This window comes from Macadamia integrifolia, chromosome 3, assembly GCF_013358625.1.
Source record: "Macadamia integrifolia cultivar HAES 741 chromosome 3, SCU_Mint_v3, whole genome shotgun sequence".
Lineage (NCBI taxonomy): Eukaryota > Viridiplantae > Streptophyta > Magnoliopsida > Proteales > Proteaceae > Macadamia > Macadamia integrifolia.
Window position 1 is genome coordinate 16622469 of NC_056559.1, and position 19176 is coordinate 16641644.

The 19176-nt window shown below is 48.0% G+C and overlaps 1 protein-coding gene and 1 pseudogene across 1 annotated transcript in view; one reads left to right on the forward strand and one right to left on the reverse strand.

Moving 5' to 3' along the window:
* Nucleotides 1-1985, reverse strand: part of LOC122074784 — a 43545-nt pseudogene extending 41560 nt beyond the window's left edge.
* Nucleotides 1986-16782: 14797 nt separating this feature from the next.
* The window catches only part of LOC122074787 (11-beta-hydroxysteroid dehydrogenase B-like), a 5585-nt gene continuing 3191 nt past the window's right edge, over nt 16783-19176 (forward strand). Inside the window, exons 1-2 of the mRNA XM_042639756.1 lie at nt 16783-17014; nt 18109-18301. Of these exons, the coding sequence (XP_042495690.1) occupies nt 16832-17014; nt 18109-18301 (376 nt within the window). The 5' untranslated portion in view covers nt 16783-16831. The remainder of the gene's footprint in view (nt 17015-18108; nt 18302-19176) is intronic.

The following is a 19176-nucleotide window of genomic DNA, read 5'->3' on the forward strand; positions in this document are numbered from 1 at the left end:
TTAATGCAAATCATTCTTATAGATTGAAAGGTCTACTTAGAGAAGGGCGAAAATATTGAAGTGGGATATTCGAATTTCAGTGATCATTGCATCAAGTTTTAGAACTCATAATGGGCAACTAAAAGTTGCATATGAGACAGTAATCTCAGAATCAAAAGTGAACTGTGTACAAAAAATAAGAATGACGCTAAGAAGTGTTGCGAGGATAAACAGAACTCACTTTGTCCAACTTCTCGAACGAGTCTGCCCTTCGAGGAGCCAACCCTTTGATCGCGTCTCCTGCCACGGCTGTAAGCCAAGATGGCCATCCTGCAACAATTTGTTCCCCTGATGCAGCACTGGGCATATCAATTATTCTTGACATTGGTGGCTGGGACGGGCCAGCACCGATATCCATTGATACCCTTCTTTGATGACGGACTTTTGGGGGTGTTTGGACAACCACTGGTTTAGTTTCTCCTCCATCAGATGAAATCGCTGGAGTGGAATTTGAGTTCACTTTCACTTGCTGTGGCACCGGCACCTTTGATACAAGCGATACCGTTCGACCAGGAGCTCCATACCCAGTACCATTAGTCTCCACTACAGCTTCCTCTCTCTTAGAGGGTGTAACCAGCTGTTTGGAAGACTTGTTCGATTCTTTCTCTCTCTGAACCTCTGCAGGTTCAGGTTCAGGTTCATCGGCCCCTTTTGAGCAAATGCAGCCCATGGTCCCAACTCACTACCTCCTCATGTCAAACAGGTAAATGATGGGCTCCTGCAATTCCCTGCCAAATCTCTTAGTATTGCCTGTAACCTCTGGTGCAAAAAGGGCAGAGGTTCACAAGCATTCTTAGCCTCCTGAAAACCCAATTCTTTTTCCAAATCAAACAATCCCAATCAGCTTATCCTTGCTCTTACAATATCCAGAATCCAAAACCCTTGATCCTAGCTAACCATTGAGCATTCTTGGTGATCATTGGAACCTCTGAATTTCCCTACCAGCATCCAAACCTGGCAATTTCAAATTATAGAAAATCCAACAAAGCTGCTTTCTGCCTCTTCCGAACCCAAACCCCTAACCCCACCTCAACAAAGAACAAGCCCAACCCTGTTCCTCCGAAACCACCAAGAAGAATCAATTCTCTCTCCAAAACCCAAACCTGAATTCTTGAGAAAATTAAAAATTGAAAAATGGAAGAGAAATCAATATCCTAAGGAGGAAGGAGGCGAAGCGAACACACACAGAGAGGGGGGGGGGGAAGGAGGGAGAAATCGATCCCAATTCAGACGAATTCGATTAAAATCCACTTAAATAAATCAAAAAAAAAAAAATCAGATTTAAGAAACTGAGAGAAGAAAAAGGAGGAAAAATGAATAAGTTTACAAAAAAATCCAACCGAAGATCGTCACGACCCAGTACAGAATCCAGAGTTAAGGAAATGAAACAAATCAAAATCCAAACTTTGAAGCAGGAAATTCTGACCGAGACGGACTTTCAACGGCTTGTCGGGGTTAGGGATCTTTGATTCTTTGGTGTTCTCAATTGGTTAAAGCCTTCAACCAAAAATAAAGGTTAAAGCCATTAAAGAAGCTATATTCTATTTTCTGAAATATCAAATGGAGAGAGAGAGAGAGAGAGAGAGAGAGAGAGAGAGATAACAGAAATAATGAAAAACAAATCATAGAAAATCGGAAAAAAATAATTCCATCACTGTTCTGGATTTTAATTTTAATTTTGCTTTTAATTTATTTTGTTCTTTTTTCTTTGAAATGTGGGCTGTCACGGACACACAGAGAGTGGTTTTCGGATCTTGAAAACCCTAGAAATGCGAGTGGCCGAGGGACTTTGGGATTAGACTGATTGGTTGGTTAGAAGAAAGTCGGTAAAATGGTCTCTCTCTCTCTCCCTTTCTCTCTCTCTCACTTAACTGTTTGTTTCTAATTTCCTTCAAAGAGAGGAGCGAGGGAAGGAAGGAGACTGTTACTCTGTTAGAGAGAGATAGAGGGAGAGAGAGAGGCACAGCTTTCCCTTCTCTACTGACTGAAGCGAACATGGACCAGACAAGATTTTGCCAACTACCGCACGGACGGGTTGGCTCAGCCCCAATCCCGCAACGTGCCAGCTCGTTCTGTGAGGTGGGAGGTGGGAGGTGGGAGGTGGGAAGTGGGACCGATTCATTTGTATTCAGTTCCAGTCCCAAGTCTCACCTGTAGTAGATTCTGGGGAGAAATTAGAATTCTATTTCTGGCCTTTCTTGGGGAGAGGAGAAAACTTGAATTCTGTTTTTCTTTGGTTGGATAGAGAAAACTTGAATCTAATTCTAGCTTTTCTCTGGGAGAGATGAAGATCTATTATATATCCTTTCATGCTAGTACACTTATAACTAAATAGTAGAAAAGGGTAATTGTTGTTGTTATGATTAAAATATGCAATCCAATGCCTGTCGAGTGATCCTTAGATGCAGATATAGCCATGAGGTTGGGTTAGGCCAACTATAGCTTACTTAACCTCGAGATTGTAGTTCATCAAATCATTCTTTTATATTGGAATATCCAAAGGCCTCAGTCGAACATAATCATTCCATTTTAAAAGACTTTCTTGTAGTTTATTATGTATCAAAGCTACTCCCAAAATCAGCTCTATTCGATCATTCATTACTTCATCATTCTTAGGTTTGTCATACATCCATTTAAACATCCTCATCTTCGTAATACGGGTTTATCTACATGATGCTTTTTAACTATCCAGCATTCCACAGTTGCATTGTTGCCAATAAACTTTTTACAAAAAAATTCACTTAACACTTCGGACATGCCTCTCCACTTTGGGGACGAACACAATCAAGAGGAAGAAATCAAGCAAACAATCACAGAATATGAGGAATTTAACATAGTTTGGCATGATTGCCTACATCCACCCGAGAGAATTAGAGATTTTCCTCTAAACTTGAAAAACCCCTCTACACTAGTCTCCACCTCATAGAGTGATCTCTCTTTTACTTATTTTTAGGTTTTCCCACATAGACAATATGTAGGGAACCCAAAACCCTAATTCCCCCATAATTACAATTCTACTATGATTTTTGCAAACCAAACACCTAATTGGTTTGGTTTCCATCTAACTTGGTATATACAGAAAAACAAAATCGATTGTATGTATCAAGCAAACAGTATTTGAAGAGCAATAAAGAAGTTGGCAATCACAACATACGATTATTCAACAGATGACGAATGTCAATGACTTGGAAGGAGCTACACATAGTTGTGGGAGAAGAGAGATAGACTCATGGAGCACTAGTGTTCGTTATGCTCCCACATAAATAATTCAATCCCTATAATTAAAATTGGGGAAAATGGTGGGCATGCTAGCAGGTTACCTAGGAATAAGGTATGCTAGCGTTTGCTGACCGTTAAATGAAATATAAACAATCTCATTCATTTGTACCCGTTGTCTTACATAAACTTCCCACCATTGCCGCTCTATAGTTCCTCTTCTTCTCCCTCTCCCTCTCCCTCTCTAGCTTCGTCTCACACTTTCAACAACAAAAAAAAAAAAGTTCTCCGGCTCCCACTCCCTTCCACAAATTCGGTCAATCTTCATTTCTAGCCCCCACTATTTCCTTTTTCTTCCTTGGGTTCCATTTATCCATGGTTGAATCATTCAAAATTAGGGAAAGAAGATAAAAGCCTGTATCAACAATGGGGACAGGAAAGGCTTAGATAAAAGTTCGAAATTGAAGAGTAAACAAAGAACATCATCCATCGTGTTCAATAAATCTGATATGGCCAAATTGACTGTCCAGTAGGGTAAGGACATGCGTCGCCCACTTGGACACGTGTCACCCACCTGATAGAGTCTACCAGGACTCTACCACGTCAACCGCGTGAAGAGAATATCCCCTACGAAGGGGTAGGACGTATCGGAGTAGGACTCTAAAAGGAAAGGAGGTAGACTCAAGGAAGACTCCTCCTAGGAAGGGGAAAACCCTAAACCCTAAGAGCTATATAAGAAGGCCCAGAAGAAAGGGAAAGGTAAGCATCACTACCCACACCATTACTCCTATAACAAAACTGTGCGGCAGACCCCTAACTTGAGCGTCGGAGGACTAACCCCGGACAAAGCTCTGGGCCTCTGTTGTTTGTGCTTGTGCAGGATTAGCTCATACGGATTTTCGACAGCAACAGATTGGTACCGTCCGTGGGAACGACAGTAATGGTGGGGAGAACCTATAATCGTAACAAGACGAGAGCAGCATCGAACATGAACCTGGGAGAGGAGGAACCTTCAGGAGGGCTCCCTCCCTTGACAAAAAATGGACGAGAAAGGCTGAACGATGGTCGAGAAGGTTCCATGAGGTACCAGCATTCGGCCGGATATTCGGTGCACGGAGATAGTGATCCTCCCCCCCTCCTGGAGTGCAGGAATATGTGACAAGGGAGTATTTCAAAGCCCTCCAGGACAAATATAACTGAATGGCCGAGGCAATGAAGGAGATCTCCAAAGCTGTCTCTCAGAAGACCGGCGGAGCACCACAAGGCCCTCGCATCTAGCCCATGAGGGCTCGAGACGAGGACAGGAGCAGTACAGGATTAATAAGGTCCGATCATAATCCTCGAAACCGAGCAACAGGGGAAGTCCCGCACCCAGGGGAAGGACATAACGTGCCGCCGGAGACCGACATAAGGAACCACAACAAGGAGACGAACAAAGACACGAGGACTCGAGGTTGAAGCAGATGATCCTGGACCTGAAAGATGAGATCAAGAAGGTGGCAGAAAATCAGACGGGAGCTCACGAGCTAGACCTCACTAATGACACGGCTTTAGCTGATGAGGTCATGAGGGACCTGCTCCCGATCGGCTTTCGCCTGCCAAAGTACGACACCTACGACGGGTCTGGGGACCCCGTCGATCATCTGGAAGGCTTCAAGGTGGCCATGCAGTTCCATCGAGTCTCGAAAAACATCATGTGTTGCGCCCTACCATTGACGTTCAGAGGAGCGGCAAGGCTATGGTACAACCGTCTACCGACGAAGTCGATCCACAACTTCAGCGATCTAAGCTACTTCTTCGTGAAGGGATTCTCTAGTAGCCAACCCCTTCAGAAGACTACGTTGAACTTGACCAACGTCAAGCTACATGAAGGAGAATCACTGCGGAACTACATGAAGCGCTTCCAACAAGAGAAGATCACGATCAGAGGTCTGGACCCGAAAGAAGAGTTCACAGCCCTGCTGGGAGGTGTCAAGGATAAGGAGCTGAAAAGGTCTCTGGCGAAGCATACACCGAGGAACCTGGCCGAGCTGAGAGCTCGGTGCGATAAGTACATCCAGATGGAAGAAACCCTCCAAGCCGATAAAGAAGCTGAAAGGAAGACAGGAAGGAAAAGGACCTCTAGGGCCGACGACAAACCCTCCGAAGAAGGCAAAAGACAAAAGTCTGAGCGCGGTCGGGCACCCAGTCCACCAAGGAAGTTCAAAAAATACGCACCCCTGAAACGGAGACGAATGGAGGTACTGATGTAGATAAATGACTCCCCGGATGTCAGGGCCATGAAGTGGCCAGGGAAGATGGGACGACACCTCGAGAGACGCAATATGGACAGATATTGCCACTTCCACATAGACCACGGCCATGACACCGAAGACTGTTGGCACCTCAAGGGGGAGATAGAAGGAATGATCCGAAGAGGATATCTAGGCCGATTCATGGACCGCGAAAAGAAGGATGCCCAAGATGGTAATGACCGTAGGGATAACTGTCGGAGAGATGGCAGGGCCTGCTATGAAAGAAGGGGGCCTTCCCGCAGAGGCAATCAGGAACGGCGAAGGGACCAGACACCCGAGGAAGCTGACCATCGCCTTCGAGATGAAAATAAGAGCCTAACTAGAGTTATAACGACCATTTGTGGAGGCCTAGCCGCTGGAGAAAGTTCAGTCTCTGCCAGGAAAGCAAAGGCCTATGCGAGAAGTGTGCATGTGGCTGAATAGTCGAACAAGAAGGCGAGGACAGGGATGGTTATTTCCTTCTCAGACGACGACCTAGAAGGGGTGCACACCCCGCACGACGATGCCCTGGTAGTCACCATGACCATAGCGGATTGCAGAGTGAAGAGGATCCTAGTGGATAACGACAGTTCAGCTGATATCCTGTTCCAGGAAGCTTTCCGGAAGATGGGCCTGGACGAAGGAAAATTGAAGAAAGTCGAACACCCGTTGCAGGGATTCTCCGACGTCCCAGTAAAAGTGGAAGGATCGATTGAGTTGCCAGTAAGAGCCGGCATCGGAGATCGCCAAGTAACAATCATGATCAACTTCCTAGTAGTAGGCATTACCTCGGCGTACAACGCCATACTAGGGAGGGTTGGTTTGAACCTACTAAAGGCCATAATCTCCACACTCCATCTCAAGATGAAATTCCCAACCAAGAACGGGGTCGGGGAATGTCGAGGTGATCAGGAGGCATCCCGGAGGTGCTACGCCACTACCTTGTAGGGAAGAGAAAAGGCGGGCGAGGCACTCCCAATAGAAGATCTGTGCGATGACGTCAATTATCAACGGGGGGAGCCAACTGAAGATCTGGTACAGGTTGAGGCCGAAGAGGGGGATAGCGCTCTGCAATTCCAGATCGGGGCTACAATGCCAAGGCAACAACGAGAAAACTCGTCTCATTCCTTTGAAACAACTCTGACGTCTTCGCCTGGTCGGCTTTAGACATGCCTGGAATAGACCGAGGGGTAATAGAGCATCATCTGAATGTGAACCCGACGAAGAAGCCGGTGCAACAGAAGAAGAGGACTTTCGCCCCCAAAAGGCAGTAGAAAATAGATGAAGAGGTAGAGAAGTTGCTGAAGGCCCAGTTCATCCGTGAGATCCAATACCCGGAGTGGATATCCAACGTGGTGATGGTCCCGAAGGCAAATGGAAAGTGGAGGATCTGCATCGACTTCACAGACCTGAACAAGGCCTACCCGAAGGACGCATACCCCCTGCCGAAGATAGACCTCCTCATTGATGCCACGGCAGGGTACGAGGCGCTGACCTTCATGGATGCGTACTCGGGGTACAACCAGATCAAGATGTCAGAGGTTGATCTCCCGAAAACATCCTTTGTGACCGAGGGGGGACTGTACTGCTATGAAGTTATGCCCTTCGGGCTGAAAAACGCAGGGGCCACCTATCAAAGGTTGGTGAATAAAATATTCAAGGGGATGATCGGCAAGACCATGGAAGTGTACGTGGACGATATGCTCGTAAAAATCCTGAAGGTAGAACGACACATTCAAGACTTAGAAGAGGCATTCCAGGTGCTGAGGCGGTACGGCATGAAGCTGAACCCGGTAAAGTGTGCATTCGGAGTAGCCTCGGGAAAGCTCCTCGGCTTCATTGTCTCGGAGAGAGGAATTGAAGCCAACCCGGTGAAAATACAAGCCATTCGGGATATGAGATCACCCCAGAATGTGAAGCAAGTCCAGGAGCTAACAGGTCAGGTCGCCGCCCTCGAGCGATTCATGCCTAGGTTGGCTAACAGGTGCCTGCCCTTCTTCAAAGCACTGAAGGGGACCAAAAAGTTCGAATGGACAGAGGAGTGCGAAAAGTCCTTTGAACAACTGAAGGAGTACCTGGCCGCACCCCCACTACTGACGAAGCCAAACACCGGGGATACCTTGCAGCTGTACCTTGCTGTATTAGCAGTGGCGGTAAGCGCAGTACTGACGAAGGAAGAAGGGAGGCAACAACAGCCAATATACTACGTCAGTCGAACCCTGCTAGATGCCGAAACAAGATACAAAAAGACGGAGAAAGTGGCGTATGCCCTGGTAACAGTGGCAAGAAAGCTGAGGCCCTATTTTCAATCACATACGGTATGTGTGCTCACAGACCAGCCCCTGAAGAAGATACTGCAGCGGTCGGATATGTCCGGTCTCCTGGTAAACTGGGTCATAGAGTTGGGAGAATTTGACATCCAGTACAAATCGAGAACCGCAATTAAAGCACAGGCCCTCGCAGACTTCATCACCGAGACGACACTCCTTGATGATCCCTAGGAGTTTGCCGAGGACCGAGGAGAAAAGGCTTGGACATTGTACGTGGATGGTGCTTCCAACAGCGCAGGAAGCGGCGCGAGAATCATATTGGTCAGCCCCGAGGGTTTCAAGATAGAATACGCCCTACGGTTCGACTTCGATGCCTCCAACAATGAAGCAGAATACGAAGCGTTAATAGCCAGAATTAATCTGGCTTGGGCTTTGATGGTACAGGAGCTGGTGGTGCAGAGTGACTCACAACTCGTGGTACGATAGGTGAATGGAGACTACGAAGCCAAAGAACAAAGGATGGCTGGGTACTTGAAGACAATGCGAGAAAGAATAACGGCCTTTAAGGATTTTGAGATAAGGTAGGTGCCATGAGAAGAGAATGCTAGTGCGAATGCACTATCGCAATTGGCCACCTCCGACTTCACTGACCTCGGATGATCGGTGTATTTTGAAGTGCTACCACAGCCAAGTACCGAAAAACCCTGAGAGGTATTACCTGTAGGCGAACACAGCCATAGCTGGATGGATGCCATAACCGAATACCTCAAGGAAGGAAAGCTCCCAGAGAATAGGGATGAGGCAAGGAAAGTACGAATGAGGTCAGCACACTTCCTTCTGAAGGACGAGACACTGTACAAAATAGGGTTCACCATGCCGTACCTCAAGTGTCTGGACCCCGCCGAAGGCGAGTACACACTCCGAGAAGTGCATGAAGGGATATGCGGCCAACACCTGGGAGCCCGGGCCTTGGCACATAAAGTGCTAAGGCAGGGTCTGTACTGGCCGATAATGAGGAAGGATGCGGAATCATTAGTCAAGAAGTGCGTCAAGTGCCAGATGTTCGCCCCCGTTCCCAGGCTACACTCTACCGAGCTCTCATCTCTATCAAGCCCAATACCATTCTCCATGTGGGGAATCGACATCCTAGGCCCATTCCCCCTGGCCACGAGACAAAGGAAATTTGTCGTGGTGGCGGTAGACTACTTCACGAAATGGACAGAAGCCGAAGCACTGACGACGATAACCGAAAAGAACGTAAGGGACTTCTTCCAAAGGGCGGTAGTCTATAGATTTGGAATCCCTTGGGTTGTGGTAACGGACAATGGAACTCAGTTCGTCAATCCGACCTTCGGCTTGTTTTGTGATGCCCTCGGCATTGACCACAGTAAAACCTCTGTCGGTTATCCACCGACCAACGGGCAGACAGAGGTAACCAACCGTACACTACTTTAAGGAATAAAGAAGAGACTGGATGACGCCAAAGGACTATGGGCAGACGAGTTGCACCACATCCTCTGAGCTTACAGCACTACTGAGAGATCGGCGACTGGAGAAACATGCTTCATTTTTACATACGGCACTGAAGTTGTACTTCCAGTGGAGATAGGGGCCATTACCCATCGGGTTCAGTACTACAATGAAGAGGAAAACGATGGAGGGCTCCGAGCGAATTTGGACCTCTTGGCCGAAATCAGAGACACTTCGCAGGAAAGGATGGCCGCTTACCAACAGAGGGTTGCGAGGCACTATAACACCAAAGTTCGAAAGAACGAGTTCAGAATGGGTGACCTTGTCCTCAAAAGGGCTGAAGTATCAGACCCGAGACATTAAGGGAAGCTAGATCCAAATTGGGAAGGTCCCTACAGAGTCTTGAGGGTAATACGACCAGGGTCCTATCACCTAGAGACTACGGGGGGAGAAAGGGTACCCCGATCGTGGAACTCTCAGAACTTAAGAAAATTCTATCAGTAGTGAAGTAGAATTCTACCAGTAGTGAAGTAGCAAGCACACTTGTTTTTTGTAATTTTTGCAATTTTTGCTCCTATGCGCTTTTAAGTTGTAATTCCTCATCCTAAACTCTGGAGGATCTTATTCATGGAAAATACGAAAGCTGGTTTACGACAATTGAGAGGAATTCTCCTGTTTGGTGACCTTAACTCTACTGAACGGATACAATCGAAGGTCTTCACCTCGGTTTGGGGCCCAGGCGAAGGCCGAGCCGAAGGGACCGAAGGTCTTCACCTCGGTCAGGGGCTCAGATAAAGGCCGAGCTGATATGACCGAAGGTCCTCACCTCGGTCAGGGGTTCAGGCAAAGGCCGAGCCGAAGTGACCGAAGGTCCTCACCTTGGTCGAGGGCTCAGGCAAAGGCCGAGCCGAGCTGATCGAAGGTCCTCACCTCGGTCGAGGGCTCAGGCAAAAGTCGAGCTGAAGTAATCGAAGGTCCTCACCTCGATCGGGGGCTCAAGCAAAGGCCGAGCCGTTCTGACCGAAGGTCCTCACCACGATCAGGGGCTCAAGCCAATGGCCGAGGGGACTTGACTGAAGGTCCTCAATTCGGTAGGGAGCGATGACGGTCGAGGGATTTGCCTTCGGCTAAATCTCGGATCATTACCAGAGTTTAAAAGACCCTTCGGTCGGAGCTGATGGGGGAACACCACTTGGTGAAAACCACACTTGCTCAAGATCCCTCAAGTCCAGAGCCCTCGTACTCGGGAAACCTCTCGGATAAGCCGAGGGAGCGGGACCAAGCCGTGCTTAAGTAGACTTGCGGATCATAAGGCTGGCAACAATGGGTTTTGGCCTCCTTGCATCTACCTATGGACTAAAGATCACCTTACCCAAAAGAACGCGAAAAAGTGGAAGCAAAAGCATACGAAAGGAAATACATTCATTGATAAGGCCCGAAGGCCGAGATTACATAAAAGAAGTCCCGAAGGCCGAGATTACATAAAAGAAGGTCCGAAGGCCGAGATTACATAAGAAGGCCCGAAGGCCGAGATTACAGGAAGAAGCCCGAAGGCTCATATCAAAAACAAAAAGAGCTCAAGCTGAGCCGAGACCCGGGGTGGCTTCAGGGGGCGTCCGTCGGGTTCACGCCCTCTTCCTCGACATGGTGGGTCTCCTGATCCGAGCCATCGTGATTGGTAGTCGGAGGGACTTCGCGTTGCAGCTGAACCTCACCCTCCTCGCTACAGCCTCCGCCGTCTGCATCGACAACCTCGGTGGCTGATGGGGCCGCCTCAATACCCTCCTCTTCGAAGATAAGCCCGCTGTCCTCGAAAGAGACCACTGGGTAATGCTCAAGGACCCAGTCTCAGACCTCGGTAGCGCCCATTGTGAACCTAGGGGCGATGGCACCTTTAATTTCCTCCCAAAAGTCCTCGGAGGATCTATACTTCTCAGCCCCTCGGGCCTCAGCCTCCTGAACCCTTGTCTTCATCTGCGACTTCAGCTCCGCCAGCTTCCGTTCACATTCCTGGCGCGTGAGGAGGAGGTCCATTTCCAGGTGCTCCACCTTCCCTAGGAGGACCGAACGCTCATTCTCCAAGACTGCCTTCTCTCGTTCGGTAACCTCAAGGTCTCGGCCCATAACTTCAGCCCGAGCCACCTACTGACCCATCTAGTTTTGGGCCTACATGAGACACCGAAGGTCAGAATGCTGTGGTGAAAAATAAAACAAAGGTTAGAGGATAGAAGCTTACCTCGGCCATGAAGATGCAGGCGTTGGTTATCATAGCCGTCATCCCTTACCGTTGAGCTTCGACGGCATCTCGAGGAAGACTGCCCTTCATCACCAGCTCACGAGCAACACGCCCGACTGCCAACGTGTCGTCTTCCTTGACCGACCACTGAGGGACAAATCCAACTTCGGCCCTCACGTTCCCCACCCTCGGGCTTCTGAAGTCCACGACGGGGGAGGGGTCTCGGGTAGGCATGTCATGGCCCCGGAGCAGTGAGGCCCTGGACTGCCTCGGTGCTCGGCACCTCACCCCTAGATCTCTTCTTCAGAGTCTCAGAGGAGGGCCCCTTCTTTTCTTTCCTCTTCAGCCTCGGCTGCTGTTGGGCATCCCGCGCCCTGGCCTCCCTGATTTGAGCTTGCCTTGCTACTGCGGCAGCCCTAGCCTCGGCCTTGGAGATTTGCACTGCATGAAGAAATGAAGGGAGTCAGTACGAAGCACCGATGCCCGAGGGAAATAAACTGGGGCTAGCCTAACTCACCCGGGCTAAGCCCCAATCTGAACAGTATGGCGTCGGACTTAAGGCGGTTGGCCTCTACTAGAGGACAGGTTTCTTGCCGCCTCGCCATTGCCAATGACTCCACGTCTGCCCCGAGAAGGGCAGGGGCGGAGTTCACCTCCCTAAGGTCAGGGATATCCCAGACGGTGCTGAAGGGCACCCCCTCGGACGAACTCACGAAGAAGAACTTCTCCTTCCACCAGTGGATCGACGTTGGGTAACCACTCAGCAGCCTAAGGTCCTTCCGAGGGTAGAAGTAGTACCAGCCCGAAAGCCCCTTACATGCCTGAAGGAAGAAGCAGTTGATGAAGAGAGGGAGGGTGAGAGGCCTCTGGTGCCTTGAGAAAAGGATGACGAAGCTGAGCACCTGCCGCCATCCGTTCGGCGTCAGCTGGGTCAGACAAATCCCGTAGTGCCGAAACACTCGGGCAAAGAAGGGATGGAGGGGAAGCCGAAGGCCAGCCTTGAACGCCTCCTTGTATAAGCACAGCTCTTTAGAGTTCCGATAGCTGGCTTGGTCAGATGGTCTGGGCAGCCGGAGCTCGAAAGCGTCTGAGATGCCGAAGGAGGCCCTCAGTTACTCCAGTTCCGGCTCATCCATTGTGGATACGATGTGGAGAGCCTCCACCTCTAGGGGTTCTTGGGTCTGGGCTCGGGAATCGAGCATCCTCTCCCTAAATCCTGCACCGTTTGAGCCACCCTCGGACCCAGACGGTGAGGCCGCAGACGATGAGTCGTGGGAAGAGGGCAAATCGGTGGAGTCCGAGGACATCCCTCGAACCTCCCCTGGACTCCGACGCCTATGTTTAGACTTCGTCCTCTCGGAGGACGATGGACTGTAGCCCGACGAACAAGACATGGAACTTACTTTCGGAGTACTGCTAAACTAAAGGAAAGCCGAGACCGAGGGTATGCTCTCCGAAGGAAACAATAAGACCGAAGGAAGGCTCTCTGAGGGAAAAAGAAAAGTGCCTCACAAATGGACCCCCACACTATATAGATGGAAGAAAAATGGTACGACTACCCGATCATTAATGGCACTGCCACATCACCGAGTACGAACCCTCGAGGTTTGCACCCGAATGGACCTGACCGAAGGTCCTTGCCTCGGTTGGGAGTTCAAGCCAAAGCCGAACAGACTTGACCGAGGGTCCATATCTCGGTCGAGGTCTTGGACAAGGCCGAGCTGAATTGATCGAAGGTCCTCACCTCGGTTGGGAGTTCAGGCCAAGGCCAAACGGACCTGACCGAAGGTCCTTGCCTCGGTTGGGAGTTCAGGCAAAAGCCGAACGGACCTGACTGAAGGTCCTACCTCGGTCAGGGCTCGGGCAAGGCCGAGCTGAACTGACCGAAGGTCCTTGCCTCGGTTGGGAGTTCAGGCCAAGGCCGAACAGACCTGACCGAAGGTCCTCACCTCAGTTGGGAGTTCGGCCAAGGCTGAACGGACCTGACCAAAGGTCCTCACCTCAGTTGGGAGTTCGGCCAAAGCCGAACGGACCTGACCGAAGGTCCTCACCTCGGTTGGGAATTCAGTCAAATCTGAGCAGACCTGACCGAAGGTCCTCTCCGTCGGGGCTCAGGCAAGGCCGAGCCGAATTGATCGAAGGTCCTTGGCTCGGTCGGGAGTTCAGGCCAAGGCCGAACGGACCTGACTGAAGGTCCTCACCTCAGTTGGGAGTTCGACCAAAGCCGAACGGACCTGACCAAAGGTCCTCACCTCGGTTGGGAGTTCGGCCAAAGCCGAACGGACCTGACCGAAGGTCCTCACCTCGGTTGGGAATTCAGCCAAAGCCGAGCGGACCTGATCAAAGGCCCTCTTCGTCAGGGCTCGGGCAAGGCCAAGCCGAACTGACCGAAGGTCCTTGCCTTAGTTAGGAGTTCAGGCCAAGGCCGAACGGACCTGACCGAAGGTCCTCACCTCGGTTGGGTGTTCTGCCAAAGCCGAACGGACCTGACCGAAGGTCCTCACCTTGGTTGGGAATTCGGCCAAAGCCGAGCGGACCTGACCGAAGGTCCTCACCTTGGTTGGGAGTTCGACCAAATCCGAACAGACCTGACCGAAGGTCCTCACCTCAGTTGGGAATTCGGCCAAAGTCGAGCGGACTTGACCGAAGGTCCTCACCTCGATTCAGAGTTCGACCAAAGCCGAACGAACTTGACCGAGGGTCCATACCTTGATCTGGGTCTCGGACAAGGCCTAGTCGAATTGACCATAGGTCCTACCCTGGTCGGTTCTCGGACAAGGTCGAGCCGAACTAACAGAAGGTCATCACCTCGGTTGGGAGTTCAGGCTAAGGCCGAATGGACCTGACCGAAGGTCCTTGCCTCAGTTGGGAGTTCAGGGCAAGGCCGAATGGACCTTACCGAAGGTCCTTGCCTCAGTTGGGAGTTTAGGCCAAGGCCGAATGGACTTGACCGAAGGTCCTTGTCTCGGTTGGGAGTTCAGGCAAAAGCTGAACAGACCTGACCGAAGGTCCTTACCATGTCGGGGTCTCGGACAAGGCCGAGCCTAACTGACCGAGGGTCCTACCTCCATCGGGGCTCAGGCAAGGCGGAGCCGAACTGACCGAAGGTCCTTACCTAGGTTGGGAGTTTAGGCCGAGGCCGAACGGACCTGACCAAAGGTCCCCCACCTCGGATAGGGGCTAGGGCACGGCCGAGCTGAACTGACCGAAGGTCTTCACATCGGATGACTGAAGCTCTCGGTTACAAGCAGAACTAAAGCCGAAGCAGAAGGAATAAAGCTAAAGCCGAAGCAGAAGGAATAAAGCTAAAGCAGAAGGAATAAGGCCGAAGGGACAAAAAAAAAAAAAAGGAGGAGAAAAGATGAAAAATTTGGTTACTCCCACAGGAAGAGTCTCCTGACGGGAGTAAGGGGGCTCCTGATACGGCCAAATTGACTATCCAGTAGGGTAAGGACACGCGTCACCCACTTGGACACGTGTCACCCACCTGATAGAGTCTGCCAGGACTCTATCACATCAACCGCGTGAAGAGAATATCCCCCACGAAGGGGTAGGACGTATCGGAGTAGGACTCTAAAAGGAAAGGAGGTAGACTCAAGGAAGACTCCTCCTAGGAAGGGGAAAACCCTAAACTCTAAGAGCTATAAAAGAAGGTCCGGAAGAAAGGGAAAGGTCAGCATCATTACCCACACCATTACTCCTATAACAAAAACTGTGCGGCCAACCCCTAACTTGAGCGTCGGAGGACTAACCCCGGACAAAGCTCTGGGCCTCTGTCGTCTGTGCTTGTGCAGGATCAGCTCATCCGAATTTTCGGCAGCAACAAAATCAAACTCTAACTTTTCAGTTCATGACATTGTTCGAATAACTAAAAGAAATGAAGAAAAACAAAAACAAATTTTATGACATAGCCAGTCACCACCATTTGTACTTGCAGAGGCCTCGTTCCACACGGAGAAAGCTAATCATGGTCTTCCAAATGAAGATGATTGGTATCTCAATCAAACCCCACTTTTCAGTTCATGACTTCATTGATCGAATAACAAAATGAAACGAAGAAAAACAAAAACCAATTTTATGACATAACCAGTCACCGCCATTCGTACTTGCAGAGGCCTCGTTCCACATGGAGAAAGCTAATCATGGTCTTCCAAATGAAGACGTTGGGTATCTCAATCAAACCCCACTTTTCAATTCATGACTTCATCAATACAAGCCATAGTCCCTTCTTTTAAATGTGATTGTTTCTTTAATAGTTTGAGTTTCCTTTCACTTTCTTTAGAAAAAAAAAAAACGAAAGAAAACCCCATGGCCAAAGAACTACCCTGCAAATCAATTGAAGGAAGAATATGTGTGTTGACTGCTTGAGAGACACACCAATTGCAAGATTCAAATTCTATTTCCTTTGTTGAGGCTGCAATTGTCCATCTCTGGTTAGGGTTTATTTTTTTGAGAAATAAAAAGCTTTGATAGAGTGTAGTACTTCAGCGTTGTTGGTGGTGGGCAACGAGGGAGGGGGTGAAGCAGCAAAAGGACAGTAGGTATTGAGGCGAAGAGGCTGAGGGGAGCAGAAGAGAGAGAGAGAGATCTCAGTTGAAGGGGCAGGGGAGAGAGAAGGAGGAGAAGAGAAAAAAGATGTATCAATGGTCGATTGAATGTTTGAGTTTTTTTTTTCCCATCCAACAATTTTATTTAAGATGATCAAATTTTATGGTTAAAATTTCGCTAACACGCAAGATGCCAAGGTAACCCATTAGCATACCTATACCTCTCCCTCAAAATTTCGATAAAAGAACCCTATGCGCATCTATACCCAAACATGACGGATGTGAATGTGAAAAGACAATGCTGCCTTTATGTTAAAAATACTAGCACATTTTCATTGACATGTACCTATGCCAGCGGATAACATTGTATTGCCCTTAAAATATTTTTTTGGTAAGGGCCCTTAAAATATTAATCCATGATGGATGTGATATGATATGCCCTATCACATGGAACCACAAGTTTCTATCACTTGGTGCTTCATTTGAAAACAATTCAGGTTAGGCATAATAAGACTGAGAAAGGAGAAACTTCCAAAAGGGTCCTGTGCTACATTCGTCACCAAGACAACATGCAACTAACACGTACCTGAACTTTCCATGCATGAACCCTCCTTGGTGTTCAACATTGAGCACTAAATGCCATACTCTCTCAGACATTCTCAATCTCTTCCATCTTTAGTAGGACACTCCCACCCTCTAAATACTTCCTTCTCTCAGTTTCTCATTACCATTCTTCCTCTTTTTTGTGTTCTCCTACATACAAGCTTTCCATTTCCAGTGATGGATCTTCTAAATTCTCTACTAAATTTAATGGTTCCTCCTGCAAGCTTGGTCATGCTAGCATCTGCATGGCCAACTTTGTGTTTGGTCAATGCTTGTGAATGGCTTTACCATAGCTTCTACTCTGAAAACATGGAAGACAAAGTTGTCATCATCACTGGCGCTTCTTCTAGTGTTGGAGAGGTAATTTTGTTGATATTTAAGTTGAAATGGAGTTAATCTTTTCAATCCTAAAGTCGTCGAGTTGGTAAGAGACCTTCGCCTAAGAAAGCATGTGGTTTTAAATTCGACTCTTATTTTCTTGAGATCACTCACACGGATTTCTTGAAAAATTAATTGTCTTAAATATCCTATAGTTTTTCCTTTCTTATTAGAAATTTGAATGGAAAGTGAGGAATATTGACCAACGCTTATGATGGCTTCAATTGTGTTCTTTTTTAAGTGTTGACAACAAGGAATTAGAAATTTTTCTTATTGTTATATATCTGGTTGGACTGGCCGAATCAGGATAAACCGGTCTGGACCCATTTCTGGTTTGGTGTCTCAAATTAATAGTCGCAAGCACATGGAATATGGGCATTAAGGACTTGACACCCTAGCAAGGATTTAAAACTGTGCTATTGAATATTGGATTGGTGCGGATCCCAATCCGGCCTGATAAGTGGCCGGATTCAATTGGCTTATCTGATTCTGATACTTGAATCCCTGACGGACCAAACTATTTTGGTCCAACCAGCGATGGTCCATCCATTTTAAGTCCAACTTAACCTTAGTACTGGTTGTAGATAAGTGTATCGACCGGTACAGATTTGGTATTAGAACATTCTAAATTTTTTTTTTTCAATACCAATATTGAACCGGCTTATTGAGGTTTTGATATGGTTTGGGTTCGGTTTCAGCCTGGTTTTCCATGTTCGATGCAGTCCAATTTTCAGCCAATGGTTGCACAATTCCTCAATCCGAAATCAAACCAACAAGGAATTGATTCATTGGATTTTGGGCTTTTTCAGTCAGTTCAGTTTCACTGGTTTGGCCTAGGATTTGACACCCTTACATTATATGAAGGGGTGGAAATTCTACTAGGCACACGGACACAACCTCATTAAATTTGAGTTGGGGTTCGGCAATAATTTCTTCTTTGTCTATGGCGTAGGGGAAGCTCTCGAATGGAAAACTTTGTCTGACCAGATCCAATAGTCATCTTTTGACACATTCATTACTCCTGCTTATAATGTGCATGATTAGACATTAATGATAATGGTTAGTATTGATTGCAGCAAATTGCCTATGAATATGCAAAGAGGAGAGCTAATCTTGTGTTAGTCGCTAGAAGAGATAATCGACTTTGGGGGATTAGTGATAAGGCAAGGCGCATGGGTGCGAAGCATGTCATGGTCATAGCAGCAGATGTTGTCAAGGAAGAGGAATGTAGAAGATTCATTGATGAAACAATAAGCTTTTTTGGTCGTGGTAATTAAGCCTCATCATTTCTCATCAATCTCTTAGGAGAAGAAAATATATAAATGTTTTATATGAAGACCTCTTGTCTTGGTCATTGGGGAATCAAAATCCCTAAAGAGAAGTTATTTTCACTAGAAACTTTTTTTTTTCTTTTAAAAATAAAATTTACTGCCTGTGAGAGGCCCCTGCATCACAAACACGAGGGTGTGCAATGGTCATCGTACCCCATCATGTCCTCTGTTAGATCAAACACCAAGAAACACGAATAATAAAGAGACAATAAATCCGTACGACACAGAGATTTAACGAGGTTCACACACCAGGGTGGTGTGCTACATCCTCGGGCGAAGAAGAAGACGATTCACTATGCAGAAAAGAGATTTACACTCAAGCAGCGAGGAGGAAAATCTCGCCTTGAAACCCTAGCTGCGTGAAAACCCTAGAATACAATGACTTTCTCAACAAGCAACAGCACATTATATATACTCCAAAATTGTGGGTCGACCCATCGGGTCACGGTCGATCCAGTCGAACCATACCACGGGGGCTACGCCCCCGCACCCCCATACAAGATCAGTGATGGGCTCCTGGCTTGGGCCTATCAGCCCAACCCCTCTGCTTCCATCACAAATTTCAGAAAAATTTCTCATTCAGGTTGCCACCAAAATATGTCGAATCGGGTCAATCTTCAAAACGGGTCAAGAATTTGAGACAAACTTAACACCCTCCTAGGGGCACGTGCCCCTTTGTGTAGATTCAGGGTCCTCTCACAGATAGAAAACACTCCCCAATTTTTTGGTATAGTTTATTTTCTTTCAAAATAATCATAGCAAGGTTATAGAACACGATTAGAAAGTAAATCTACATACCCCCACACACCCACC